The 27,268-nt window shown below is 46.8% G+C and overlaps 1 protein-coding gene across 2 annotated transcripts; it reads left to right on the top strand.

Annotated features, from left to right (window-relative positions):
• Nucleotides 1-13,848: 13,848 nt before the first annotated feature.
• MAPK1IP1L (mitogen-activated protein kinase 1 interacting protein 1 like) lies at nucleotides 13,849-25,008 on the top strand. 2 transcript variants are annotated; one of them, XM_027457515.3, is made up of 4 exons: nucleotides 13,849-13,990; nucleotides 20,651-20,678; nucleotides 21,176-21,889; nucleotides 22,360-25,008. In XM_027457515.3, the coding sequence occupies exons 2-4, from the start codon at nucleotides 20,655-20,657 to the stop codon at nucleotides 22,369-22,371; spliced, it is 750 nt and encodes a 249-aa protein (XP_027313316.1). In that variant the 5' UTR covers nucleotides 13,849-13,990; nucleotides 20,651-20,654; the 3' UTR covers nucleotides 22,372-25,008. The 2 variants fall into 2 exon arrangements, with proteins under 2 accessions (XP_027313316.1, XP_038035282.1); XM_038179354.2 differs by having other exon boundaries at nucleotides 13,873-13,986.
• The last annotated feature ends 2,260 nt before the right edge of the window (nucleotides 25,009-27,268 follow it).

The raw sequence follows: 27,268 nt of genomic DNA on the forward strand, positions 1-27,268 counted from the left end.
TTTTCTGCATTTCTTTTAAAACGAGTGCTCTAGTCTGTGTGTGTGTGTGTGTGCGCGCCCATATTTAATGTAGGAAATTCATCGGTCTATTTCTAACATTACTATTCCTAGCAAAATGAAGTTTGAAAGAGGATATGATCTTGCTATAAATACATCAGGGGGCTAAACGCCAGGGAGAAAACAATTCAAGCTAAGGACAACGCTCAGTACAGGAACAAACATGTACAAACTGGTCGGGAAAGGATTTTGGCTGGAAAGGAGGAAGGCTCACACTCATCAGCAGTGGGGTTCTGGAGTAGAATTTCATTTCTATAACAGCAGTAAAAAGCAAACTGCTCAGAAACTGGGGTTTGTTTGGTGTCTGGAAGGGGTAATGATGCAGCCACTTGTGATAGATGGGGCTTGGACTTGGCAACTGTTTCTCTGTTCCTGTTTCATTATGGGCAATAGCCAGTTTTCACTCTAGGGGCTGCTGGTCTGAGTTGATAAAGCATGGGGTGGGAAGGCAGATATTTCCTTAATCTTGGACAATTTATGCATATTAAACTATCTGATCCTATTTGTTTGGTCCTGAGGTGACAAATAGCTTTCTCACATTGTTAGTGGGAGGGATTTTTAGCTGTTAAGTATAGCTGGAAAAAAAAGCGTGTGTATTTTTCTTGCAACCTGTATGGGAAAACCACGATAATGCTCCTAAAAGCATTACTTATGGTGTGTGGATGGTCAGATCTGCTGCTGAATTATTGGTGAGATCCCAAAGAGACTCAGGCTCTAGGTCCAGGCACAAAACTAGAGCATTTACCAGGCTGGCCTCAGGTAAGGGCTCCACAAGGAGCAACCTGTGGTTCTGGTGGCTTCGCTCGCATGTGCTCGCAGATCACCTATGTGCAGCGACAGCAGCCGTACTGTTTTCTTCCCCTTTGATCACAGGGAGTGTTTGCATCCTCCTGAAACACCTTTGAAAGTGAGACCCAAAGCAGGCGGAATTACAAATGTCTAATTTTCCGCGTGCGTGCCGGAGATCTTATCAAAAATTCACAATGACCTGGGTGCGTGAGGCTACATACGTGTGCAGGCTCAGAGCAGGAGCGTGCCGTGCAGTCTCCTTCCGGGATTGCAGACAAAATGCTACAGCAGCACAAGCAGCATTTCTCTTTGAATACCTCAATTTCACCTTGTCCAGCACCCTGGGAATTTGTGAGTCAAGGAAGTTTGCCAGGCAACTCCAGCAGAGTCCTGCTTGCCCCTGAGCGAGAGTAGCCTTTCCCCTGATCTGCTGTGGCTGTGATGTAAGCAGATTTCCAGGGACATCTGCTTAGAGACCAGCCAGTTTGTTTTCACTGTGTTTTAAATAGGTTTCGAACCAAAGTCTCCAGGGAGAAAACGCAAACACATCAATCTATCGCATCGCACACGGGTGAATGCGCTGCAGGACAGACTCTCAGCTGCTATAAATCAGCGTGGCTTTATTGATGCACTTACAACAGTTGATACCAGCTGAGATTCTTCCTCCTCTGTATGCAAATGATGGTTGTATGACTGATGTCCAAAAAATTACCCTTTTCTTTTGGTAATGTTTCCCTCGTGCTGCTTCCATTTAAGTGGTATTACTTTTTGCATAAGCTGGGTTCTGTTGAGAACAGCTTTGGATTAGTAAATCTGTTTCTTCTTTATCTACCACCACTATTTTCCGCATACAAAATGAATGAATAGCAGGGATCATCTTTGTTCTGCTTTTTTTTTACACTGTGCATGTTAGACCAAAATGCTGCTGTGATACAAAACAATTGGTTTGAAATCTAACTTCACAGATGCAGGCTGCTTGATTAAAACTTCCAGAAATTGTTAGGGCAAAAAGCTCAATTTTAGATGGAGATTGCTGTTATTATATTTATTGCAAGCCCACAACATCTAGATTTCCACCAAAATCCTTACCTGTTTTGAAACTTGGCGAAGGCCATCGTCTCTTTCAAAGGCAGCAGGAAGAATTGAAAGAATTGAAAATTGGAAGAACCTTTTTGGGTTAGAGGTCTACGATTTGCTGTGATTTCAGTGTCGTTCCACGCACAGCCTACATCAGTCAGGTGCTGCTGATGCATCACTTACCCCAAAACTGTCTCGAGCACTCCAGTTTTAGGAGACCTATATAATGTAGCGGTTGGGGAATGGAGGTGCTGCACATAAAAATAGTGCCTGTTGACCACAGGCCAATGAGTTGCATCTATTTAGAGAAATCATATGTAGAAAATAACCCCTGAAAGGGCCTGGGTGGAAATTCACCCTACGTTTCTCTTGTTTGTTTGTCCAAGCCATGCCTGTGTGACCTCAGTATCTTCTGACAGCCTGAACTGTGAATGTTTGTGCAGCCTGTGAGGGAGACATTTCCCAAAGTACACAGGTTTTTATGAAACATGAGAACTCAAAATCTATTTTGCTTAAATCCATGTAATTTATTTTATTTTATTTTTTTGAATAAGCCTTGTAGAAAATAACTGGCTTCATGATACGCAAAGATTTGTCATCCTAAGGTTCTCTTCCTGCCCTCACCACTAACAGTCTTACCGGTGCTGATCACTCAAAGAACAGTTTATAATTCCTGGCATTAGCTCTCTGAAGTATGTTCCAGGAACAACCAAGTCTTGAAGTTCAGTATTGAAGCCCTTTAGACTTTTCTCAGAGAGCCCCAGGAACAGGGTAAGAACTGCATCTCCTCATCCCAGGTTCTTGCGGGATAAAGGTGGCAGGTTCTTGGGGATAAAGATTAAACGTGGAACAAAGAAAGGAATGGGGATGTGGGGAAAAACAAGAGCTTGAGGCGGATGAGGACGTACTCCTAAATTGGCCCTGGCCACAGCCCCTGTGTTTTGAGGCTCTCAGCCAGATTTACATCAGGGATCGTGGCCCTGAAGTGGTTTCTGTTGTGAGGGTGCAACCACGTTGCCCTGTGGTTCTGCAGAATCACAGCCTTGCATCAGTGTGAGCTGGTAAGAAACAGGATCAGATTTTGATACATGATTTTGATAAGGGGGAGGCAAGCCAGGCTCTTGAGGCACGCTGGGCCAAGGACACACACGAGCTCTTTTTACAGGACGGTTTAAAAGACAAACGCTCGCTCCGTTAATTATGTTCTCTGGCATTTGCTTTTGCCTGAAGTGACTTTGTGCAGCTGTGTAGGCGCAGCGCCATCAATGCCGGGCGACCTCGCTCTGCCAGACTCAGTGATGGATTTGGGTGGTTTGTCTGTCCAGCCGCCGGGAGCATTCAGTCCTCCTTCATCCCCCGTTCTCAGCAGTCGTCACGATGAAATCTGGGGCGCATTCGGAACAGGATGCTTATTTCTTCAGTAGCATATTGAGCTAAAAAAAAAAAAAAATAGTGATCTTAATTTAAATGCTTTTCTTTCAAAGATGCGGGTGTGTTCCCAATCTGGAAAAGAAATCCTTGCGTGATGCAGTCATACATGGCCTTACTGTAAAATTGACGTGCTCTTAAATAATTAAAAAGGGGGATGCTTTAATTTTGAAAAAGGATGCTGTAGGAAGGAGGTTAAAGGAAGCTTTTAGTCAGCTCTAAGGTTAGATTTATTGATCTAGTGATCAATCCCTTTCTCTTTCCTGAATTTAAAGCTAATGGGAGACTGTGGTCAGAGATGAGTGGCTTTTAGTTAAGGTTTTTGACTCTTATAAATAATACAACAAATGTCCTAGTAAGTAATAAGAAATAAGATACTTGCTCATTCTTTTTAAATAGAACAAATGTGGCAAACAAGACTCAGCTGTAATTTTTGAAGTCATTTATTAGACAAATTGCTCTTCTCTACTTCTTTTACAAGAGAGACATAAACCATTATATTATTTATTCATGAATCATAGCCATTAAGATGATAAATCAAATTATCAGCTTCCTGTCTCTCTTCAGTTTTAATCATTTTTTATAGTTCATGTAATATAAAGACAGCTTCCTTCCTATGAAACAAGAGACCTTCAGAGACCTTTTTATTGTAAACGTACATTTCCTTCCCATTTTTAAGTATATCCTAGTGATTTTCGCTGTCAATTTTACCTGTAATAAAAATCCAATAAGGAACTTGTACATGGATTCCATATAGCAAAGTTAGCTATGAAGTAAGTGATTTTGGTTAACCTCTGAAATAACGTAGCACTGGAAAATGCAGTTAAGGGTTGTTGTATTTTTTTTTTTCACCCCTGAATGTGCATGGAAATATCGTACATTTGGTGGAGAAACCGGTGGAGAAATCCCAGTACAAGCTCCTGCAGTGATCGTAGGAGCTTTCTTAGGTGGTTTGCTTGAGCTCTGCAGTGTGATCATGCTTTTATGCGCCGAACCTTGCTCTTTGTGCTAGATTCACACACCCACTGCTTCTGCCTCTTCCCCGATGGAGGGAGAGCTGCTGTTATCTGACAAGCTGAGCTCATTTCATGCATCCTTTCCTTTCTATCCGCCGGCATCTGCCTGCTTCCGCATCTGAAACGTGGATGTGCCGTGGTGGGACGAGCCGCGCGTGACGTGGTGGGGGAGGAGAAGCTGCCCATTCAGAAAGAAAAGCCCATTGATTTCCTTTCGGCGCAGTGACAGCAAGCTGATTTTGTAAACTTGATCGTCCACGTTAAATCCTGCTGGCAGGAAGCACGGATGAGGTCAGGGTTACCAAGAAGGCGAGAGCAGCCCCCGCGCCCTTAGAAATACTCGTCTGTGCTGCAGTGTAAAAATCAATACTTGTTTACTCAACTCTATGAATAATAGAGTTTTGAATGTAAATATATAATTTATGCAGACAAAATCTATAGCACGGGGCTGAGGCGAGTCGCAGTAATTTCCCTGCTCCCTGCATCCATTTCAGTAACCCCCTGGGTAGCTCTGCTGCATTATCTGGCCAAAACGTGGCCTCCCTGCGGCGAGCACCTTCCTGCAGGGCTCCCTGCAGGTCTAGGGAGGATGAAAAAGTGCCCCAAGGATTCCCTGGCGTGGATGCTTGAGGGGTTTTACTGCTGGGAAGAATCCCTTGAGCGGTGTGTGCGGGACCAGTCGTGGGGATGTCCGGGTTGGAGACACAGCTCCTGCGGTTGCTGTGACATAAGAGTGTAATTAAAAACCGGAGCAGGCTCATTAGCCCATTAGGGAAGTCTGGCCACTGTAGAGGGCCAAAAGCATGCCGACCAGCATGCAGCATCTCTGCCTTTACAAGAAGCAGAACCAAGCATTTCAAATATAATTCCTTGCCTTTGCCTCTCCCCTGCTCCCCCCAGCACATGCTGATCAGAGCAAGCGGCTGAAACAAGAGCACCACAAATCGCTCCGTGGAGTGAGGATTTCTCTCCCTTCCTGCAAAGAGCATGCCCTGCAGAACCCAAACCCGTTTGTCTCCCTGCCTTCCTGTTGCCCATCTATCAAAACGATGCAGCAGACAATAAAAACAGGCTCGTTACGTGCTGCCACTCACCGGCACGAAGCCATCGCTGGGAAGGAGCTGCTTCAGCAGGGTCTGAATCCAGCGCAGGGCAGGAGCTGTTCCAGCTCATTTTCCTTTCTCTCTTTTTAATTCTTTGAGGAAAAAAAAATAAAAATAATAATATTAACAATCACAGCCTCATTTTCACCCACCAGCTAAGGGAACCCCTGAGTTTGTTGCAGATGAGCGGGTTCATTGCCAAATCTTTTTCTCTAAGCATGTCAATTGGAATAGACTACGACCCATTGCTTGTGTGAAAGTGTATTATTTGGGGTTTGTCCTGTTTTGTTTTTTAAAAAAAGGCCGGGTTCTGTCCTTTGGAGCAGTTACAGGATGGTATTTCTAGGTCAGTTCTTTATGTGGAGTCACATGAAGTTTCACTTTGGACAAAACACCCAGTAAGGGTCCTGCTGTTCGGTGCTGTTATGGTTTAGAAAGTTGTCTTATCAAATTTTATTTCCAATTAAAAAAAAAATGGATGAGTTCTCAGGCTGAGGCCTTGGGTGTTATTTTTAGCCCACAACTAATGAACCCCTGAAAATAGAGGGTATAATGAAAATACAGCGATCGGTTCTGCTGGGATGGTTGGGAAAATACATTAACGGATCAGAAAGGGTAATAAATCTTCTGTCACAACCTTCCTCATTAAGCCAGATAATTTGAAATTGCCTCCAGTGTATTAAACAGTTCATTATTTTTTTAGGGGAGCAACACACAAGACAAAAGAGTAGTGTTCTTTTAATTGATACCCAGCGCCTGAAAAGAATTGATCGAGCAAATTTAGTCAAGAAAAATCAAGCTGAGCACTGGGTGTACGGCTGTGCAACTGGTTCAGAGCCATCCAAAACTTTGTGTCCTCCAACTTAGGGAAGGAGGAAAGGTCTCGAAAATACCTGGGGGGTGAGAGGGGAAAGGGAATAACCCTACTAAATTCTACATAGTGTTTCTCTCCGCCAACACAAGTGCAAAATGAGATAATTTCAGGTTTGGGGATATTTGATTGTAAAAGCACGGCTCTCCCCTACAACCTTAATTTTATTTTATCTGCACCCTAGTGTTATTCCCAAGACATCTAAAGATTCAAATAAGCAAAGGGTGCCTTCAGCCTAGGGGAAGAGGGGCTGGAGGAGCACAAAGGGTGACCTGAGTGGGAAACTGCAGCAAGAAAGGGGAATTTGGGGTGTCAGCTGAACCGGGGAAGGAAACCCATACCAGGGTACAACAGAGACCTTTCTCAATTGAGCAGGAAATTGCCACCCTCGTGTTTTTGGCAAGGAACATCACTGGCTGATCCTCAGCCGCCCCCGGAATTCCTCCCTTTTCAGGACACCTTTGACCCGGCAAGCTGCAGGCTGAGGACAAGCCGGAGGCTTTTCTTTTCCCTACCTTTTCAACAAAAAAAAAACGCTGGCACAAGACTGGGAGATGTCTGAGATCTGGCTGCCGCAAGGTAACGTCGCGTTGGCGAGTGGGGCATCCTGTCATTTTTAAACTCCTGTCATTATTACGTGCTCAGAGCCAAATTACCTCTTGGTGTAATGCTGCTGGCTCCAGCGTCCTTGTACATGAGGAGTTTTGGTCCTGTGCCCAAAAGGGGGGCAAATGTGAAGGGGAAATAGGAGGATATCTCACTCGAAGGTGGCACTGAGTGGTACGCCAGCCAGATGAGGGGCTTGCCCGTTGACTTTTACATCTTCTCCCTCGGTTTCTGCTGGATATTCCCTCCTCACGGAGCTTCTCCTAGCACAGGTGAGCTCTGCTGGTACAATTACCCGAGTGGGCGGCAGGTTCCTGCCCAGACAAAAGACTCGCCGAGGAATAAAAGGATCCTTTCTATTGCAGGAGCCAGGGGATGCACTTAACGCTTCGATGCTGCTCTTCCTTCAGCAGCAAGAGCACAAATAAATAGTGCTTTATACAAGGCACTGCTCTGCTGTGATTGCAGGCAGGCAGGAGTTTTGGGGGGGAAGAGAAAAGGGAGGATGGAGAAGAGCTAAAGGGAAGACAGGGGAGGTGGGGGGTTGGAGTTACCTGTTCCCAGGTGCTTACCGAGCTTTTATACATCCCATCCTTCACCCCAAATGTGTTCTTGAGCCAGCCCAGCTCAGCCATGCGTACTTTCCCTGCCTCTACAGCAAAATAAACATTAGTAACGGTGAAAATATTAGCAAGGTGTTTTGAATGAGACACAAAATGCTGGTTTTACAATCAAAATGTGACCATGTTTCTGAATTTCTAACAGCAGGGAGATTCATTGCAAAGAACTGACTGCAACTCAGTGAATGAATGGGAGTACCCCACCAGAAATGTGAACTTTATCCATTTACAGCTTATTTTTAATTACGAAAATGCACTTTAGCAGGCACGCCATATATATTTTGCCTACAAGAAAAGCAATTCCTAACAGCAAAGTGCTTGTTTTTACCTCCTGCTGCTTCCCCAAACCTGCGGTTCACACGGCGGGGCCGGGGGAAGGCCTCCTGTTTGGGGAGTTGCTTCTTTCTGCTATTTTGGCAGCACACCGTGTTGTTTTCTCAGGATGTTTAGCAGGAGGAGGGCTGAGGGAGGAGTGTGACATGATCCAGGACAAGACTGGTTTGCTCAGGTCGCCAGCCAGCCTGGACCCTGGGCTGAATCATTACCGAGGAAATGTGATTGCTCCTGGTTCTTTGTGTCCCAACAGCAGCTCAGCGCCGACACCTCGCTGTTGATACTCAAAAATAAGCAAGGAGATGCTCCACGTCCCGAAGAACTAAGTCTAAGCATAAAAAAAAGGAGAAAAAAAAAACATAAATATAGCAAAGGTGCTGGAGGGAGGGGGCTCTGCAACACTGGTATTAGCCATGTCTGGGGCAGCACTCGTGGGATGTGGAAGCAAAGGCCAGGAATTTCCTGGAGGAGGAGGAGAAGGAGCTCCTGCCAGGCCAGGCAGCAGATTTTGAGCGCCCATTCTGCTCGGCTGCCTCCAGCACAGCCCTGGGGAGCATGAAATAACACCATAATCTGTGCTTGGGCACTCTTCATACTGCTCCAGTGGAGCCCAGCGTGTTTTGCAATGCACTTTATCACAATAGTCAGCTCCTTTTTCTTCTAGATATCCATATGAGTTGTATTTCTGCTCATTAATTAGGACGCAGTCGCCCTTTGTGGGGGGAGACAAGCTTACTGTGGGGATTCTCAACCTTCAGCCAGTATCGGGGCCATCTGTGGGGGATCCTTCCCCATTCCCAGGCTAGCCCCCAAATCAATGAGGGAGCTTTGACTTGAATGAGCTGTGGATGGGGCTCATTCCAAACCTGTTATCTCCCTTCCAATTTATCACTGAAATGTCTGTAATCCTCCCCAGGGAGACTTTCTAGTATTTAAACAGCTACTGCCCTGCATAATTTCTTCCTGTTTTCATAAGAGAAAAGAGGAACTGTGAACATTATGCTAAATGCCTCAAGAGTCTGAAGAATAATTTTAATGGAATTTTCTGCATTTATCATCATCGCTAAGGGTGTGACTGGAAAGAACCCCAAGGTTAAAAAGTTAAAAACTTTGTGTTTTCTGTTCTTTTTAATGACTCCTGCTTGAAATTCTCCCCACTTCCATTAATCCCAGCCACGTTTGCACTCTAAAGGAGCTCTGTCAGACAGATATGAAAAATATCTAAGTCACTTTTATTTATTTGCAGGAATACTTCTTACTTTGCTGGCTATTGACTTGACAAACCCATTTGACCCAAAATATCGTGGAAGCTGCACATTTGTGGTGGGTTTCTTAGTTAAGAAGTCTCTCCCAGGCTGATCTGTTTCGCCGCTGTACTCTTCCAGCAGGCCGATGGAAAATCAGGCCCAAAGAAGGAAGTGAATTCTTCGCAGTGGTCATGCAAACTTCTTTGTTTTCATGGCATTTTTGCATGGTATTAGCAACTAAAAGGCACCAGTTCAGCGCAGCACCGAAGCTATTTGCTGAATCAGGGCCCAAAAGCTCCAGAGAAGGAGGAGGAGGAATGACAAGGGTGTTATTCCCACGGGTTTTCTCGGAGCAGTAAACGACTACCAGCTGATGCAACCAGATTTCAGCATATTACAGCTGCAGTGGACGAGATGTGTGCTTCTGTGTGCTGACTGCGCTCCTGCAGCCACCCCACGCACCTGGTAAATGTCCACCCTGGTAAATATTCATCCTGGTTCATCGTGGCAATGCTGGGGGGAAATATCCCCCCTCTCAGAGACTGTGAGAGATGCTCAAGTCAGCAGGTGAGCATCAACCTGGTCTGCATCCGTCTGTCACCCTCTCCACACAATATTTTACACCGAACACTCCTGTTAATAATTCATCCCATGCCCTTCAGCAGCACCTCTGTCATATCACTAACTTACAGATCCTTCATGAGTCCAAATGATCCTGCCCTGCATCATTTCCCCGGATTCCTACAAGCCATTTGACTCTAAATGGGTTCTTTGGCACCGATCAGCCGATCATTGACCTTGGCAGCCTGGCTGTGCCGTCGATACGCATCTGGAGCGGCGACATGAGCAACGTGGTAGTGAGCAATTAATTTCCCATCTAGAAGAAACGTGTACCTAGGTGGCTGTGCGAAAGCGGAGGTCTCAAAGGCCCCCAGAGGGTTTGCAGAGGAAGTGCAGCACACCAGGCAGAAAGGGCCTGAGCACAGAAGCATCCCCCCGTGAACAAGTCCCGGGTGCTCTGCACAGAAAGAGAAAATGAGGCACAAAAGACGACGATGCAGATGTGCCCCCCAGGCTGCCGACTGCTGGGGGCTCAGAGGCTTGGCAGGGGGGAGGATTATTTCTTTTTTCTCTTATTTTCTGAAGTATCTGGTTGCCCACAGCTGCACGGGGCTGGATGCCAGCTGGACCTTTGGTCTGTGTGTGCGCCGGTGTCCACGATGCTGAGAGAATCTGGGCCAGGGAAAAATCGACCCTGCCCGCACTGCCAGGCAAAACCTTCACGGATCAGCGGCTGCTCACCTCTCCTAAAAAAAAAATAAATAATAATAATAAAAAAAATAAATAAGAGCTTCATTTACAACTGCAAGATTAAAGCAAAATAAACCGAGGGCTCCTTTTATTCGCCTTCTGATCCTTGAGCGTTTAAAATAAGTTTTGCAGCTCGTCTCCACAGTAGCGAGCGCTTGAGAACGTGATGCTTCAGAGGGCTGTGCTGGCGGATTTTCATCTGCCTGTAGGAGCCGTGGCCGAAAGCCAAGCAGCAAATGTCACACAGCTCATTGAGAGGCTGAGGATTGCGGCGCCACGCCGGGAACCTGAGTCTGCAATTGGGCAACGGGAGGAAGGGGGAAGGGGAACACAAAAAGGGGATGGAGAAAGGTTTGGGTCCACGAGGCAGGCAAAGGGAACCGTGGATCAAGGCTCTCCACATCCACACCGTGGAAAGGAAATGTACCCCAAAAATTCACTCCCTGTCACAGAACACCCATGTGCGAACCCAAGTGACTGTCAGAATGCCTTTCATGACAGCTCACCTGCTCATAATTTCACAACAAGCAGGCAGCAGCGCTTCCTTTCCAGCCCGAGCCAGTTTATCTCAGCACCTCAATGGGGTGCGTTTGCCATCCCAATGCACTTTGAACCAGTTTTATGATTTTATCTTCATGGCAACAAGCCCCTGCCTGGAGAAAGAGCACTTATTAACTAGAGACAGCGTCATTTTCAAAGTGATTTATTTTATGAGGGCTTTGAAATAAATGATCACTCGGTGATTGGCCATAGGGGAAAAGCATATAACAGCATACCACATGCATCAAGCATACCATCTGGTATCCTTTAAAATCTAGCTGCAGATTTTACGATTTTTTCTACGTTCACGGCAATTTTCTTAACTGAAACTGATGTTACGTTTCGTTATTTTCATCTCACTAGACAAATAAAAACAAATCCTTGCGTTTTCTGGTTGGACAGAAAGGGCTGCCTCTGCTGTGTCGCGGATTTCCTCCCTCTTACCAGCTGATGTAGAAGCAGGAGGCACACGAAAGATACTCTCATTGTTCCTCTGGATTTATTGTCTGTGGCATGCACTGCCCTCTGGGTGCAATAACATTTCCTGACTCTGATGCTTGTCACATTTCAAAACCTCTGTTATTGCCCCCGAAAAGTACTAAATCTGACTCGTTGGCAAGCTGGGAACTGAAATCCAGTGATAAGTAAGTGAGAGTCCAACGGGAGGGATCCAAATGCTGTCTGTGCTCCTCCATCCCCAGCTAAGATCAATGCACTCATGAAGGGGATGATTTTTCTTGTAATGGGATTAAAAACTTACTTGAAGTATTGTCTGCTGCTCTAAAGCAGACAGGCCTAATTTTGCTGCTGAAAGCCAAGAAAAAAAAATGCTGATGCACTGAAGGTGGTTGCTCACTGATATGTTTGGGGGGGCTAGAGTGTGTGACTTGAAGAGGGGCTGAGGAAATGATATTTTGGCTAGGAGAAAGGGCAGGAAGGATCTCACTGCAGTCAGCAAGGTACCAAGAGGGGGTCTGACTAGACACAATGGTGGTATTCACTGCGATAGTGTTTAAGGACAGGACTGAATGTCCAGAGGGGTTGTGCAATCTCCGTCTTTGGTGATACTCAAAACCCAACTGGACAGGGTGTGAAGCCGGCCCTGTGTGGAACAGGAGGCCAAATCGCTGGTTCTTCCCAATCCAAATATTTACACGATGCCAAAGGAAAAACAAAGTCGTCTGCACTTGTAAGGTAGAGTCAATAGGTCCTGCAATAAAGAGCTGCCTTCACACCGAGACACGAAACCGCCCCTCTGAGTAACTGAAACAACACAGCAAGGTCCCAAAGTGGAAAATAATGGCTCTTAGTAATCGGGAACAAAATTTCTTTCACACAGCTTCCATTGCCTTCCTTCAGAATTGCGTGCAAGCTCTCAATTTGTATTTTCGTCCTATTTTTTTTTTTCCATTGCATAATTTAGAGTGCTAAAGTGATGTCTTCCAATAGGATGTGGCCAGGGCTCCGTGTTATCCCCCCCGAGTGCTGTTCCTGGCTCTAAGCTGGATCAATGGCACACTAATTACGTGAAGGTGCATCGGCAGCTCTTTCCACGACCTCCAGCACACGCGGAGGAAGAGCCACGTTTGCCTGAAGGAGCAGAAAGCTGTGTATACAAGCAAATATTTGCACAGAAGTGCATCATCCTCTGTGTTCTGCAGCAAGGGGGAAACATTTATTTATTATGCATTGGGTGAGCCCAACATCAAGGTCAGTGAGGTGGGCTGGTAAGGCCCTAATAGTGCTGGAAAGCACTATTGCAGCCCCTGTTTGATATTTAAGGTATCATAACCATCGTTGGCCGCATGTGTGCTCGTTAATTAAGGCTTCTAACTACCAGATTGCTCAGGAAGAAGCAGCAAGATCCAGGGGCTGCTGCTGTCACCGCTGGCAGCCCAGGACATGGCAGCAGCCGCCCGTGACAGGGCCTCCGAGCAGGGAAAACAGCTGGCAGGAAGATGGATTTTGCTATTATTTGCTCATTTTTCCCCACCGGGCCATGCCAGAAGTGCCGTTTCTCCACGATTGCCCAGCGATTGCCATTGTTGGACAGGTAACTACGAAAGGAGCGTGCAGTCAGCCTGAATTTTCCAGCTTTTAATTAAATTTTGAGTGCGCTGATGAACTGAGATACTGTGTCATGGTGGGGCTGCCTCTGTGGTGAATACCCTTTTGGGTTAGATAGTTTAAAATTATGCAAATAAATCATTAAAAATAATGCATTTTTATGCCTGTTGCTGCTACGGTAATGCCTGGAATAACATAACGGGGCTCATTCCTGCTCCTTTTTCCCATTTGCTGCAGAAATAGCTGAATTATGACCTTGGGGAGGGCAAATAGATGGGCACAGGCACGGGGAACTCCGCTTCATTTAACAGCGTTATCCCCACACGCAGATGTTTGCCGGATTAGTGCCATAGCTTGGCGGGGTAGGGCAGGAAAACTCCACATTATATTTAGCAGCCTTTAACCGCCGGGGCGTGAGGCATGAGGGCAAAGGTAGCGCTGAGGGAAGACAACCCGCGGCGCCTCAGGGCGTGCCGGGGAAGACACGGGGGCGGGCACCAAAGGTGGAAACGGGCCATTTTGGGGAAGGGCCATTTTGTGTGGAGCCCAAACAGCGGCCGCGGGGCTGGGAGGGAGCCGTGTGGGGGCTCCAAGCCCCTCAGGGGGGCGGCGGCGGCGGCCGTTGCGCGCCTCCCGTCAGGAGGGAGGCGGGAAGGCGTCACGTGACCGCGGGGCGGCGCGAAAAGGCGGGAAGGGGGGAAAGGAGGGAGGGGGCGTGGCCAACAAAAGGGGCGTGGCCAAGAGGAAAGAGGGCGTGGCCAAGCAGAAGGGGGCGTGGCTAAGCGCAGGGGTCTTCCGGGAGGCGGGGCGTGTGACGCAGTTTCCGCTTCCGCCTGGGCGTGAGGGGGTGGCGGTGGTGCTGCGGGGCCGCCGCCTGCTGCCTCCGCTCCGCTCCGGCCTGCGCCGCGCCGCGCCCCGCCGGCAGGTACCGGGATGGGGCTCGGGGCCGCCTCCGGCTCTGCTCAGTCAGGCTGCAGAGCCCGGGGCGTTGTGGGGCTGGGGCGGCGGTGCCGGGCCTTGCCTCGGGGTGGGGGGCGGTGAGCTGGGGGGTGGCTGGGGGATGGCTGGGGCTTGTTGGCGGTACTTAAATAGGCGTGCGCGGTTCGTAAATAGCCCTTTGTGTCAAATGTTTTTGCTTAAAGAGGGTCTCCGAGCCGGTGTGGCCTTCTGAGAGGTGAATTTTCGCAGAGGTTGCTGTATTTTAAGGAGGTGGCTCCTCAATGACTCAATGGAAAAGCTAGCGCCCGGCGGTATCGACCAGCACGTTTCCTGGAGAGAGAGAGTTACTCATCTGGCAGGTCTCATCTCGGAGGGAGAGCTTGTTTCGGGGTGGATGCCTCAGGAAACTGCTGACCTGTGGGTGTTTGTTCAGCCTTCTGGTCAGTAGGTGTAAGAAACAAGTGTCCTTTCTTCTAAATCAAAATGAAAATGACCTTCCCTGAAGGTTCACTTCCTTAGACCAGTGATGTGCAAATGAGTGCTAAAGGTCAGCCCGATCCCATAAAGCATCTTAGGTGCTTTTGGAACTTAAGTTCATTGCAGCATGTCTTAGCAGTGCCAAAGCAAGAAGCTAAAGGTACCAGCTGTATCCATGGAGCGAGGCTGTATCCCAAAGAGAGCTACCCTGGAAAAGAACCTCTGTAACAGAGCAGGAAGGTGTGGGGCTTTGTTTGTCACTGGAATGCGACACACAGGTCTGATGTTGCTTTAAAAGCAGCACAGTTGAGGAGGATGCTTGATGGTTAGGGTCAGCCTGTCTCATCCAACCAAAAATGCTGGTAATTCCTGAGTAAATTGTGTTGATAGGAGGAGAGTTTGGGTGTTCCTTACATCACCTTTACAGCTCGTTCAGGAAGCCTCCCAAAGAACCGATAATGGGAAATTAAAGCTAGAAATAAATGAAGCATCCTTCTGGACCCAAGGATGGTGTGATGTAAATGGGCTGCGTGGCTCTGAAGGAAGTTCAGAGGCAGCTGTGGACAATCTGTTGTGGTTCCTGTGAGCTGCTGGGCTAACACCTTCTGTGAGGTGCCCAGGGTAGGGAGGTGCAGACAGGAGTTGTCTTTGGCAGTTCTCAGCTGGCTGTGTCCCACAGCTGGCAGGCACACTGCCCCTGAGAAACGATGTGTGTTTGCTGCTTTCAGGACCACCTGCCTGTGGTGTGGTGACCACCAGAAGCAATCAGGTCTCATCTTGGCGGGGAGGCAGCTGTGAAACTGAGCAGCCTGTCATATGTGGCAAACTGGACCGGATTCCAGTTCCTTGTGGCTGTGGGTTGTACAGGTCCTGGCAGCTGAGGGGAGCTCTCTTCTGGGGAATTGCTTGCTCTGGTAGCTGGTGACTTGCAGCACGTGTGACAGCACACGTCGTTGTTCTTGACTAAATCTGTTTTGGAAATCTGGAAACAAAAAATCCTCCTTCTGCCCTCTTCTGTCAAAACAGACACGCGAGAAGCAGAAATCACCACATCTAGAGTAGCTGCTAACAACTAACTATTGTTTTTTTTCTTCAGCCTGTTATGAATTAGGTTTATTCCCCAAATAATCCTGTAGGTTAGAGGAGACAGTCACAAGGTACACAAGTGCTTCACAAAAGGCCTTAAAGACGGGGAAGGACAGCTATAAAATGCTGATTCTTAACGCCTGGAGGTAGAAGCTGCAGAAATTTGCGTATTTTTGAAAACATTCAGGAGCTGTCAAAGATTTGGTCCCTTTTTATCTGTCGGTGGTTGGGCTTATGTGGGCAGAGATCTGGTTGGGGATGGGGTTGTGCTGGAGGCATTAGTCATGGTACGGTGACAAAAGAGCCTCGTCGCTGACAGAGCCGTGCCACCCGGTGGAAAGGCAGCCGAGCCTGTTGCACCTAGGAGGCTTTTTCCTGCGTTTGAAAGATGATCTTGGAGACGGGAACTAAATCTGTCACAGCGAGCCTTCGGAAAATGCCGTGCAGTTGTAAAAGTGGGAAAGATTTAGAAAGAGGAGGAAAAAGTGGTTTGGACAGCTCTAACGGGGGCCACCGGGGACCAGTGGTGGAGAAAAGCCAGGGAGGGCAAGAGCATGGGAAAAAATGCTTCTGCAGCCCTCGGTTTCGGTTGGGTTGGATGCGAGCGGGGAGGATTTATTGCTCAAAAAACACTGCGGAGCTGCTCTATTGTGGAAGCTGAAGGATTTAGTGCACCACGCCGAGCATCGCGCTTCCAGGAGTGGGGTTTTCACAGACCTCTCCAAAAACTGCCGGGTATTTCAGTCAGGCCTGAACGCTGGTGGTGAAATTAGCCCACTGGTGCTGCTGTAGGGGCACTTCTCAACCTTTTTGCAGCCTGGAGCCCTACAGACTCATCTCGCCTGCTGGTAGTTAATTCCTCAGAGAGCTCCTGGGTGCCCAGAGGCCTCAGGCTCCAGGCTGAAGACGTCTTCTCTGTATATTTCCTGGGCAGGCACAGTGGAAGTGTTGTGCCATGCTCCAGTTCACTCTTTGGGTTAAAGGACGAGAGGGATTCTGCTCCTTTTTTCCTTTTTTCTCTCCCCTCACTGCCCAGAGACGTTGGTCATCTCTCCAGCTTCCCGCTTGTGGCCGTGTGCGCTCTCGGGGGTGCTGCTGGCAGGCTGTGTGCTTCTGGAAAGCAGAGGATGTTTGCAGGGGCGGCGGCCTGCAGAAACAAAGGAAATCCTATTTCTCAGCACAGTGGATGCGAGCAGGACTTCAGCTTTAACGCTGCCCCTTCTGTAGTCCTTCTGCGCCCTGCTAAATTACTTCAGCTCCTCCAGCCCTCCTTCTGTTCGCTCAGCCCCAGGAAAGAATAATTTGAAATAGATTTCAAATGTGGCAGTGTGGTGATGTAAAAATATCAGCTACAAGCCCCGTCATTCTCTACGCACATCGGTGCTTGTGCAGCGCTCTTCCAGGAAAGCTTCAAGAGAAAATGAAAGTCCGTTTGCTAACCCTGCCAGCTCTGAAAAATCCAGGCAACAAAATGTATCAGCGTGTTTTTCTGGAATCCTGAGCCCATGGGAGCTCTGAAAGGGACCGAGCTGGAGGTCCTTGACCTGACAGCATCTGATTTCGCATCGTTTGTGAGCCTCGGGCAGTGCTGCGAATAAAATTGGTATCTGTGAGGTTTGGATTGCAATTTGGAGCTGTGCAACCTAAACAGAGAGTGGATTATAGATGGGAAGTACAGATCAGCTCGTGTGGTGCCTGAAGGGCTCCAACAGCAGCAATTCCTTATGAAAGGAAGGTGGCAGGACGCAGATTAAGTGCATGTTTAAAAAATGTCCCCAAAGCGGGCCGGGCTGTCTGCAGAAGGATCCTTGACATGCTTGGCACGGGCCCTACACGCCAAATGTTGCCAACAAATGTTGCTGTAGCCTGCCTGCCAGGGGAGGGGAGCTGCTCAGTCTCATTACGGGCTGTGCCTAGCGGCAGGTTTGTTCCTCTCAGCCATGCAGCAGAATCGTTTCCTTAATTTTCATGGCACAGCAATATTTTGGGACTAGCAGCTGATAAATATTGGGGCCGGTTGGTGTTTTGTGGGCAGGCCTGTTTCTGCTGTAACCATCCGCTGCTTTGCCTTGGATTTCCTATGGGATGTCACGGGATCTTCTGAGTTACCTCTAGGTCTGTTCCCTCTCTTCCTCCTCTCCCTGGCAGCACATGCTCTGACTTTCTCTGTGGGCTTTTCCCAGTCTCTTGTATGTCTGTTTTTCAGTTGGATTTACCCGTCCCATCTCTTCTGCCTCAGCAAGGATGATTTTCTTGGCCCGTTTTGGTGCTTTCCGTTAACCAGCTCTTTTGCATATGAATACGCGTACACGCGCATCTTTGTAAGAAGTTATTTTTGTACTTGGCTCTCGATTAATGATTTTTCTGTATTTTTGTGGGTTATATCAAATAGCTTTGTGTCTAGGCAAATGGAGCTGCAGCGCCACTGAAAAGCGAGGATCAATTTCTGTTCCATCCCTGGTTCTTGTAATGAACCACTGGCAGCATTTTTAACAGGAGTGGTGCCTGTTGAAGAGAAAGGGGGCTTTTTCTGGTGGGTGCCTCAAGCAGATGAGCTCTTTAAAGGAGCAGATCACGTTTTCCTGGTGATTTTCAGTTGGTTCCTCAACTCGAAACAAATGGCTGCTGATCTGAACCGATTAAATACAAAGCTACAGGTATTTGTAGGTACTTGAAGGAGCTATTGCTGTTGTAAGCAGCTGTTAGAGCTTTAACGAGCCTTTGTTGTCCTGCACGTAGCCCCTGGCTTCCACCAGGGCAGTGTCTGTGAAGGTCAATGTGCATTTCTTCAAAGGTTTATCTAAATTCCTAGGTATAACCTGGGGATTTCACCGTCTCCACAGGGGTTTGGTTGCGTGGTATGATCACAAATAACTTGGGGAATGAGAGGAACAGCGTCTTGTTGATAGGAAGGCACTCAAGAAAGTAAGGCTTAGGGAATAAAATGGCAGATATAATTCGACGTGGAGAAACGTGATGTAGTGCAGAGTAGATGGCTGTATTGAATTTATTCAAATATAAACGCTGGGCTGACCCTTACTGCAGGAGAATGAAGCATTGCTGCAGAAGTCAGCTGGGCAGCGAACAAAAAGCAGATCAAGTGTTGAGAAGTATTAGAAAGGAAATAGAGGACAAACCCGAACATAATTATGGAGCTGTATAAAGCAGCGCTGCTCCCACACTTTGAATGCTGTGCGGTTCTCTCTTGTCATTCGTCTCCAAGGATAAAAAAAGAATTGGAGAAACCTCAAAGAGAAGCAGTGAGAATAATCAAAGAGATGGAGTGGGTGCTGCACAGGGGTCAGGGAGATGAACTACATCTCTTCCCGGAGAAGGAGCAACTGAAAGAAAAAGGGGGAAAATGTACGGAATAATGAGCAGCATGGGCAGGGTGGGTGAGAATAGACCTAACGCCTTCTGAAGACAGAAGAATGAAGGAGCCTCACCTGAAACTGGGAGGATCCAGCTTTAGGACAGAAAAGGGAGGCGCCTCTTTGTGTAACACAGCAGCCAGATGGAGTTTCTCCTCAGAGGATGTTGTAAGTACAAGGAGGAAGCTAAATGGGTTTGTGGAAGCGATATTTTGAGTTTTATTCCATAGAAACTGCTTGTAACTTAGTAAATCTGAGCCTAGTAAGTCTGGGCTTAGAATAGCTGAAGAGTTCGGCTGTTGTGCCTGCTGTTGTTCCCTTTTGGTCACTTTTGGTTGAAGACAAAATGCAATGCTGAGAAAATGGCCCCTTGTTCAGGCCACTGCTGTCCTGAGATTAGAAAATTCTCTAATTGTTTAAAAAAAAAAAAAAAGCCAGTTGTAGAGAAGCCTCTAGTTATATGCACAAGATCTGCATGAACATCACTTGAATTTAGTGGGAGCTTATAAAGCTGTTTCCCAGGGGCTGTCTGTACAGACCTCAACCCCTGAGGTGGGTCAGTGTTAAAAGTCAGCTTTTCACCACCTTTAACCTATTCACAAGAGTTTTTTGTTTGTTTGTTTGTTTGTTTTTAATGGATTTTGCTAGGCAGGGAGTAGTTGTGAAGCCTTGGGACAGGCCGCCCAGGGAAGCGGTTGACACAGCACCCCGGGAGGTATTCAGAAGAGGCGGTTGTGGTGCTTAGGGGTTAGTGGCACACTCAGCACCGCTAGGTTAATGTCTGGATGTGATGATCCTGGAGGTGTTTTCCAACCTAAGCCATCCTGTGAGTCTGTATTTTGCACTTTCCTCTTATCTTTGTTGTTCTACACCCTCCCCTAAGACCTCCTGGTTGCAATCCCACCTGCTCTTGGTCATCCTTTTAAGATTTCTTCGCCCCTAGGCAGTACCTGTCAGTCAAACCGAACATAACATCAGACTTGTGATGGTTGCCTTTTCCTGGGGCTAATAAAGATCAGCAGGCAGTCAGTTTTCATCACGGTGAAGCTTTGGAAGGCTCAAGGTGAGCTTCCTGATAGCACACAACTCCTTGGTCTCCATTTTCAACACATCTCAAGTGCAGAGAGGTTGGCGATCAGGCACGCAGTCACAACGCCTTTGCTGTGTGTGTGTTCAGCTGAGGCTAGCTGGCTGCAGGCAGTGGAAGTAAATAGATGCATCTACTATCTTTGGCGTGTCTTAAATCCATAGATAGCTCTTCTGCTTCTGAAAATAAGGTCTGAATGGGGGTGTCATCACGTTTAATTTTAGGGGCATTGACTTCACCTGCAGGCAGCCTGCCAGAGCTCCGGAGTCCCAGTTTAGAAAAGATCAGGAACACGTCACAGGCATCGCTGGGTAGGCTGCCTGCTTGGTATCCTAGGAAAAAAACGTATGGATTCAATATTGTTTTTCTTGCCATGGTGACCCTTTTACTTTGTGTTGGTCCTGTTTTGAGCTGAGACAGGTGGAGGCTCGAGTTTTGTTTTTTCATGAGACCTGTAGCTGGTGTCTGCGTGGACCCGAGTCATTGGGATAGAGCTGTTGCTGAGAAGTGCTGTCATTGGACATCTGTTACCATTTGAAGGAGACAAATGTGGAATTTGTTAGGAACTCTTGCTTGATATACTTTATTTTCAAGAAATTTCACTTTATATTACCTTGCTTTTCAGCAAAATGTCTGGAACTGATGATTTTTCGGTAAGTAGCGTTTTCTCCTTCCTGAAGATCTGCCAGTTGTTACTTCATTCTAAAAGTTAAGACAATTCTCCGAGAAGGAGAGCTTACAGCTGAGCTTATTTCCCTGCTACTGCAGTAAGAGTGCTTTCCTCTTTAGCTTTAGAGGTAACAATCTGTGAATTTTATATGTATAAATCTGCTGCGGGCATTGTCTCTTCTGCTATGGTCCTAACAGAGGAGCTGTATTTGAATGGTGTCAGAAGAGTGGGAACTCCCGAAAGTCTTTTTGGGGTTTGTGCTGGAATAGCTTCTTGCTGCATGTGGCAGGTTGCCTCTTATCTGTGGTTCTGGAGCTGTGGCATGTCACAACACCCTTCTCCCTCAATGGCAGAAGGGAACGTAGCCAAGTAGCTCTTTTCTCCTGCTTTGGCAACCCAAATGCATTTATCGCAGGTGAATGTGTGCAACTGACGCATCCCGTAGGCGCTTTGCACCCTCACTAACGCTTTCTCTCTTAGTTGGCAGATGCTTTACCAGATCAGTCGCCTGCTAAGACCTCCAAAGTGAGCAGCACGAAGCCCGGCCAGCAGCCCGGTCAGCCTCCGCAGGGCTGGCCGGCGTCGAACCCCTGGAACAACCCGAGCGCTCCCCCTGCGGGGCCAGCCGGCCTGCCGCCCAACACGTCTGCTTCCAGCGTGCCCTTCGGACCTCCTCCAACAGGAATGTATCCTTCAATGCCCCCCGGACCGCCTGCTCCATTTCCTCCTCCTCCTACCGGACCCTCTTGCCCTCCTCCTGGAGGGCCGTATCCGCCCCCAACTGTGCCAGGTCCTGTCCCACCAGGGCAGTATCCGCCACCAAACATGCCCTTTCCAGAGCTTCCAAGACCTTACGGTGGTCCGACGGAGCCAGCTGCACCTCCGGCTCCCGTTGGGCCCTGGGGATCCATGCCCTCTGGAGCATGGGGACCAACAATGGGAGGGCAGTATCCTGCACCTAGCATGCCATATCCACCCCCAGGGCCATATTCTGCTCCTACCCAGACTCCAGGGGCTGCGCCAACAGTACCGTGGGGTACGGTCCCGCCCGGAACATGGGGACCTTCACCGCCAGGTCCGTTTCCTCCACCCGCAGGATCATACCCGGCTCCAGGACTATATCCTACGCCCCCTAATCCTTTTCAAGTGCCATCTGGTCCTGCTGGTGCTCCGTCAATGCCTGGTGGTCCCCATGTGAGTATTTATTTATTTTTTGGCTTGAATTACGCAGATCTGTAAACTTGTAAGCATGGAAATGCAGTAGAATAAGACCTATTAATGCAGGTAAGGACTTGGAGCATGCCTGACTTGTGAGTCAGAGGAATAACAGCCAGTTTTGTTCTTAAATACTTAACTATATATGGCAGAATGGTCAAATTTTGTCAAGTTGGGGTGTGTCTAAGCATTATGATGTAGTGGACTTCCACTATTTGGAAAGCCTTTTCTAAAAGACAAAAAAAAAAAAGGTAGAGAAAGCTTGTATATCTTATATTTCTGAAAATTATTGCTAGTCTTGTATTATAAAGAGATCACTTTTAGGACATGTAGGTAGGGAATAACGAATTGTAGAGATACATTCTTAGTTTAAAAAACAAAATTATTGTGTTTGTGGTTAACTGCTTTGTGAAAACCCTCTATTGACAATGACTTCTTGTCTCTTGCAGCCTTACCGTTGAAAACATTCTGGGCAACAAAGTACTGTAGCTTTCCACCTTCATCCACTACTTACAGAGATTTTTACAGTTTTTGTTTCAGTAATGTTTGGGGCTATGAAGAATACTTGCCTCTTGTATGTGCATTTGAGGTATGAAGGAGCAATTTGCATAAGTTTAACTTGCTCATATGCTAGCGTAACTGTTCGGTTTAACAAAATGAGTGTCAAAGAGCAGAAATAACAATAAACGCATGGTTCTTACCTTGGCAAATGCTCCTTGGAAAAATGGGAGTTGCCAAGTAAGGATTATAATGAATCAGACCCAAGGACTTAAGAATTTTTAAATTTCCATGAACGCTTTAAGTCTTGTTGCCAGACTTGTGCTGGTTATTGAATGGATGGATAGTCATATCTTGTCTATTTTCAGGTTATTCTAAAATGTCAATAAAGAGTATTTCAAGATTTTTGTCAAGAAATCTGATTTTTGAACATGCTACAGTAATTCAAACTAAAGAGACAGAGCATGTGAACTTGAAGGCTTTCTCAGCATTTTGTATATACTCAAAACAATTGCTCAGTCCGGGACTACGGGAGAGAAGATCCGCATTTGAAATACTTGGTCTGGCTTGTCAGCACACTGTTCATGTTCACAAACAGGCATTTGTGTGCAAAATAACGAAATAACCTGGATGTGCAGTTCACTTTGAATCAACCAATGTGAGTTTCGTGCATGCAAATGAGGACAGCATTTTGCCACTTCTCATTCTGTGGTGGTTGGAAGTTTGGCTTGGTCGATGTAAAGAGAAATAGATTCCCGCTTAGGTAAGGTACTTCCCCGTTTCCAACCTGGGTCCTAATCGTTTAAAATCTGTCTGCCGGGTTGTGTGAACTCAGCAGATGTTTTCCGAGTCCCTGGACACTCAACTTGAGCTTAAAGGATCAAAAACCCAGTCTAGCAATTCCCTTCCCGGCAGTTTTTTGGCTTGGCATTTAGTTGTGTCAGCTGCCAAGATCCTTTGTGCCATACTTACTGCCACAGCTGGGAACGAGCAGGTCTCCTTGGGGCTCCACTGAAGGTGGTGATGGAGAGAAATCCTCTGTTCTCAGCTCGGTGTCTGCATACCTCACTGAGTAAGCGTAATCTGGGAGTAATTGAATGTCTCGAAGCCTGTGCACTGCTGTGTAGCTGCCCCTCCTCTGGAGGGACGCTGCAGTAAGTTTTTATATTGCCATATCCGTGCAAGGAGCATGCTGGGGGTTCACTGCAATGCAAGCGTAGCCACGTGTCAGTGAGGAGCTCTGGAAATCTTCGTGGTACTTCATAGCCTAGATTTGACCATGGATGGTTTGTTTTCTCCCCAGCTGGGGAGATCCTAACTTAGCCTCTGTAGGTAGAATTAGGAACATATTTTGCTTAACATGGTAGCTCATTTAGGGAGTCTTTGTGTCGTGGAACTGTGAAAGCAAGTTAATTCTCTTCCCATACCTTATCATGGCTTCCTGCATGCATGGGATGGACTTCTTAAAAACAAGCGGGGTGACCTGGTGGTGATGCTTGTTACTTGTCTGAGCCTTCACGGCAAAGTTCTGCAATACTTTTTGCAGAGGGAAGCAGTCAGCCGTGGCTGTTTTAAGCTGTCCTGAAAATTAAATAGCAAAGGTACATGGATTTTAAAATTATTTTAGGAGGACACTACTGGAACTGAACCAAAACGCTTAACATTTCAGCCTAAAACCTAGCGCCTGTAACCCTAGCAATCAGAACCAAAAAAGTAAGTCTTTATTAACCTTAAACAAGCCCCCCTTTGCCTCCCAAACAACAGCCCTGGCTTTGATCTCAGCAAGACTGATTAAAAATAAACACGGTAGAACGCTGCCTACATTTGCTCAAGTGCTTTTTTTTTTTTTTTAATACCTCCAGCCTTAGATGATAAATCGATGTAGTGAAAACCAGTTACTCCAAAGGAATGGATCGTGGTGGCAGCGCTCCATTTCAAAACTGCACTGGGCACGTGTCTTTGCAGGGGATGGGAAGAGGTAGGAAAGGATTAAGCAAATGTAGCAAGTACTGACTTCTGGAAAGGGGGTTTGTGAAAGTAACTAGGCTTCTAGGTTCTTCCTGAAGTAGACAGGATTTATTACTGGAACATTTAGGCTAAAATTCAGTATATATGGGATGTTTTTCAATGTATATTCGTATTTCTTGAGGTCATGAAAACTGTTTCATAACCCCTTTGTTTTTGTGAGCAAAGTTCTTTGCATAGCAGTGAAAAGGGTATACCTGTTAATCTATTGTGTAAAAACTCCAGTTGTCACTATATACCGTGTAGTAACTTTATCACATGTTATGTCAAGTGTGAGCAACTTCTGGCCTGAAGCTTTTGCAATGGAATTTGTACATTTCTATGCATCACTTGAGTTAAATTGCTGAGAAGTTTGTTTTGACTTGTGCTTTGAGATCGACATACCGCATTTGTTTACAATATGAAATATAAGCAATCACATCTTTAAAGTATAGATTATCACCTGCTGCTGTATTTTCTTTAGATGAAACAAATATTGCTGTATGATAGTGAGAAGCTATAAATACAGGATTTGATATTTTTTTGAAAATGCTGTCACTTTTGTATAAGATTAGACATTAAACGTATTTTCAAGACTGTTGTGTTTACTGTTTTTCAATTACAGCTTTTGACATGCTTGTGTAGACCTTTGCCTTGAATGAATAGTAAAAACAGGACATCCTTGACTTGCAAAGACTGAATATAAAATCGGAATTATTTGGCTTCTGTGTTTTTTCCTCTTCCTTTTGTGATTTATTTTTTTTTTTGCAGCCTGCTCCTAAAGTGTATTAAGTGTGGGTGTGAACACTGCTATATTGTACCTTGTAGGCCTTAGTTATTGCCAGCTCATAAACCCACTTGTTAACTAGGGGAGGGAAAATGATCTTGTCTCTTCTAGAGGAGGAGTTGTTTGTTTTTTTTTCCCCCCCCCCAGTGCTGGATGACACCTATGCTTGATTGACCGTGTGGATGTGGTAAATAACCTGCAAACCAGCATTTTCATGTGCTCATCAGGAGCTTAATGGGTTAATGGGAAAGGGTGGATAAGTGTCTGAGAAACAGGCTTGGCAGTGGAGTAACTGCAAAGTTTGGGCATAACTGCACTTAGATTCCTTCTATGTGGTGGGTTGCAGAACAGCTCTGCAACTTCACTTGGATGCTGGGGGGCACATCTGACAAGTGGTACTTAACCAGGTAACTCTTAGGGTTGGATTTACATTTGCAGCTCCCCAGATGACTTCTCAGAAGTGGTAGGGGTGCACATGCTCGAGCATGGGTTAAATCCATGATGCCTCTGCACAGTAAGGGCTCTAACAACAAAAGTTTTCCTTTTCATATATATTTTCATAACTGGCTTTCTTACTAAGCACAATTCCATGCCTTTCTTCAATTCTATATACTTCAAACAGCCATTAGGCATAAGCTTACTGTCACACGTGATCTGACAAATGAAGAAAAGCAAGTTTCAACTCTATATAAGCTTTCAACCAGTATGTGCTGCAAGTTTAGCTGACACTACTAGACGAGTACCCTTGAGACATCTGGAGAAAGCACAAGTGGGCTTGGCTCCAGCACTGCCCTGTGGTGGATGCAGGTATTTGTGGTACTGAGGAGTGGGGAGCTCTGCAATTGCTGTCTGGGCTCCACACCAGAGTTGCCGATAACCTGTCTGTATTACTTGAGGGTGCAGCACTGAAGCTCTTGGTCTGCAGCAGGATGATGGCTGCATAGACAAGATACTTTATTTTCCTTTTTTTCTTTCCAAATCTACTTTTCCTAGTTACATTTCCAAGGTAGCTGTAGTGGTAGAATTAACTGTAAACTCCCTCTGCTCCTGTAATTGAGCAGAATTTGAGTTGATCTAAATCATCACATGCACGTGCATCCCTTAGGCTGATAACATTAGCTTTGTGGCCACTCTTGTCAGGGGAACGCCTCAGATATGTGGGAAATGCAATGTGAAAGCCTACATGCAGTTAGGTATGTGCTGGTGGAAGAAGCAGGGACTGTCTCAGGAGAGATGCTGGCTGTTCAGCTTGACCCACCTGAATACAGAAGGATTCTGCAAAAGGGATATGAAATTCTCAATTTTTTAGTTTATGGTAAAGTTATACCCGATTAAGTGAGAAGGGCCAGTCAGTGTAACAGTACAAACAGTTCTGTAGCATCCCTGTCGGAACAGCACACTCCCTGTTACGTGAGAGATAAAACAAATCCCTCTATTTCTGTCCCCTTTCCAACTTTCTCCTGGCACTCAGCAGGGAAGTGCCGTGCTGAGGAGTCAGTCGACACACCTTGGGCTTTAATTTCAGGCAGTGGTTCTGTTGTCAGTGCAAGACTTTACCTGCAGATGGGTGTTCGTGTGGAGGAAAGCTGGGGAGAGGCTCGTAGCACTTAACCCTTAACTCTTAAGAGCTGTGCCATCAACCACCGCTTGTTCCTTCTGGCAGTAATGATGGCTTGAGGATGGCTTCCTACCTCTCTTTCTATCCCCACGGTGGTTTCCCTCAGGCCAGGTGACTGATACAGGCCGGTGGGGATCCCACAAAGCAGGAGGCTGGGGTATGCAGCGAGAAATGTGCATGACCGTGGCCTGGGACAGAGCCAAGCACCAGGCAGTGTTGCTGTGCAGGTAAACGAGGCACAAATTCAAGCAAGAGGTTCAGGCCAGCAATAAGGAGATGCTTTTTCACCATGAGGTCTGTCGAGCAGCAGAGTGGGGCAGTCCCCATCCTTGGAGGTTTTTGAGGTCAGCCCAGATAAATCCTGGAGCAGCCTGGGCTTGCCTTGGGGCAGGGACCTGCTCGTGTCCCTTTCCACCCACATCGCCCTACAACTCCCACGAAATTCGTGCTC

The sequence above is a fragment of the Anas platyrhynchos genome, chromosome 5, assembly GCF_047663525.1.
Source record: "Anas platyrhynchos isolate ZD024472 breed Pekin duck chromosome 5, IASCAAS_PekinDuck_T2T, whole genome shotgun sequence".
In the NCBI taxonomy this organism is placed as follows: domain Eukaryota; kingdom Metazoa; phylum Chordata; class Aves; order Anseriformes; family Anatidae; genus Anas; species Anas platyrhynchos.

Bases quoted from the DNA above. Each gene is read 5' to 3' on its own strand.
- MAPK1IP1L (XM_027457515.3), top strand. From the start codon at position 20,655: ATGTCTGGAACTGATGATTTTTCG. The intron at 20,679-21,175 runs GTAAGTAGCGTT...TTTCTCTCTTAG, and splicing joins CTGGAACTGATGATTTTTCG to TTGGCAGATGCTTTACCAGA.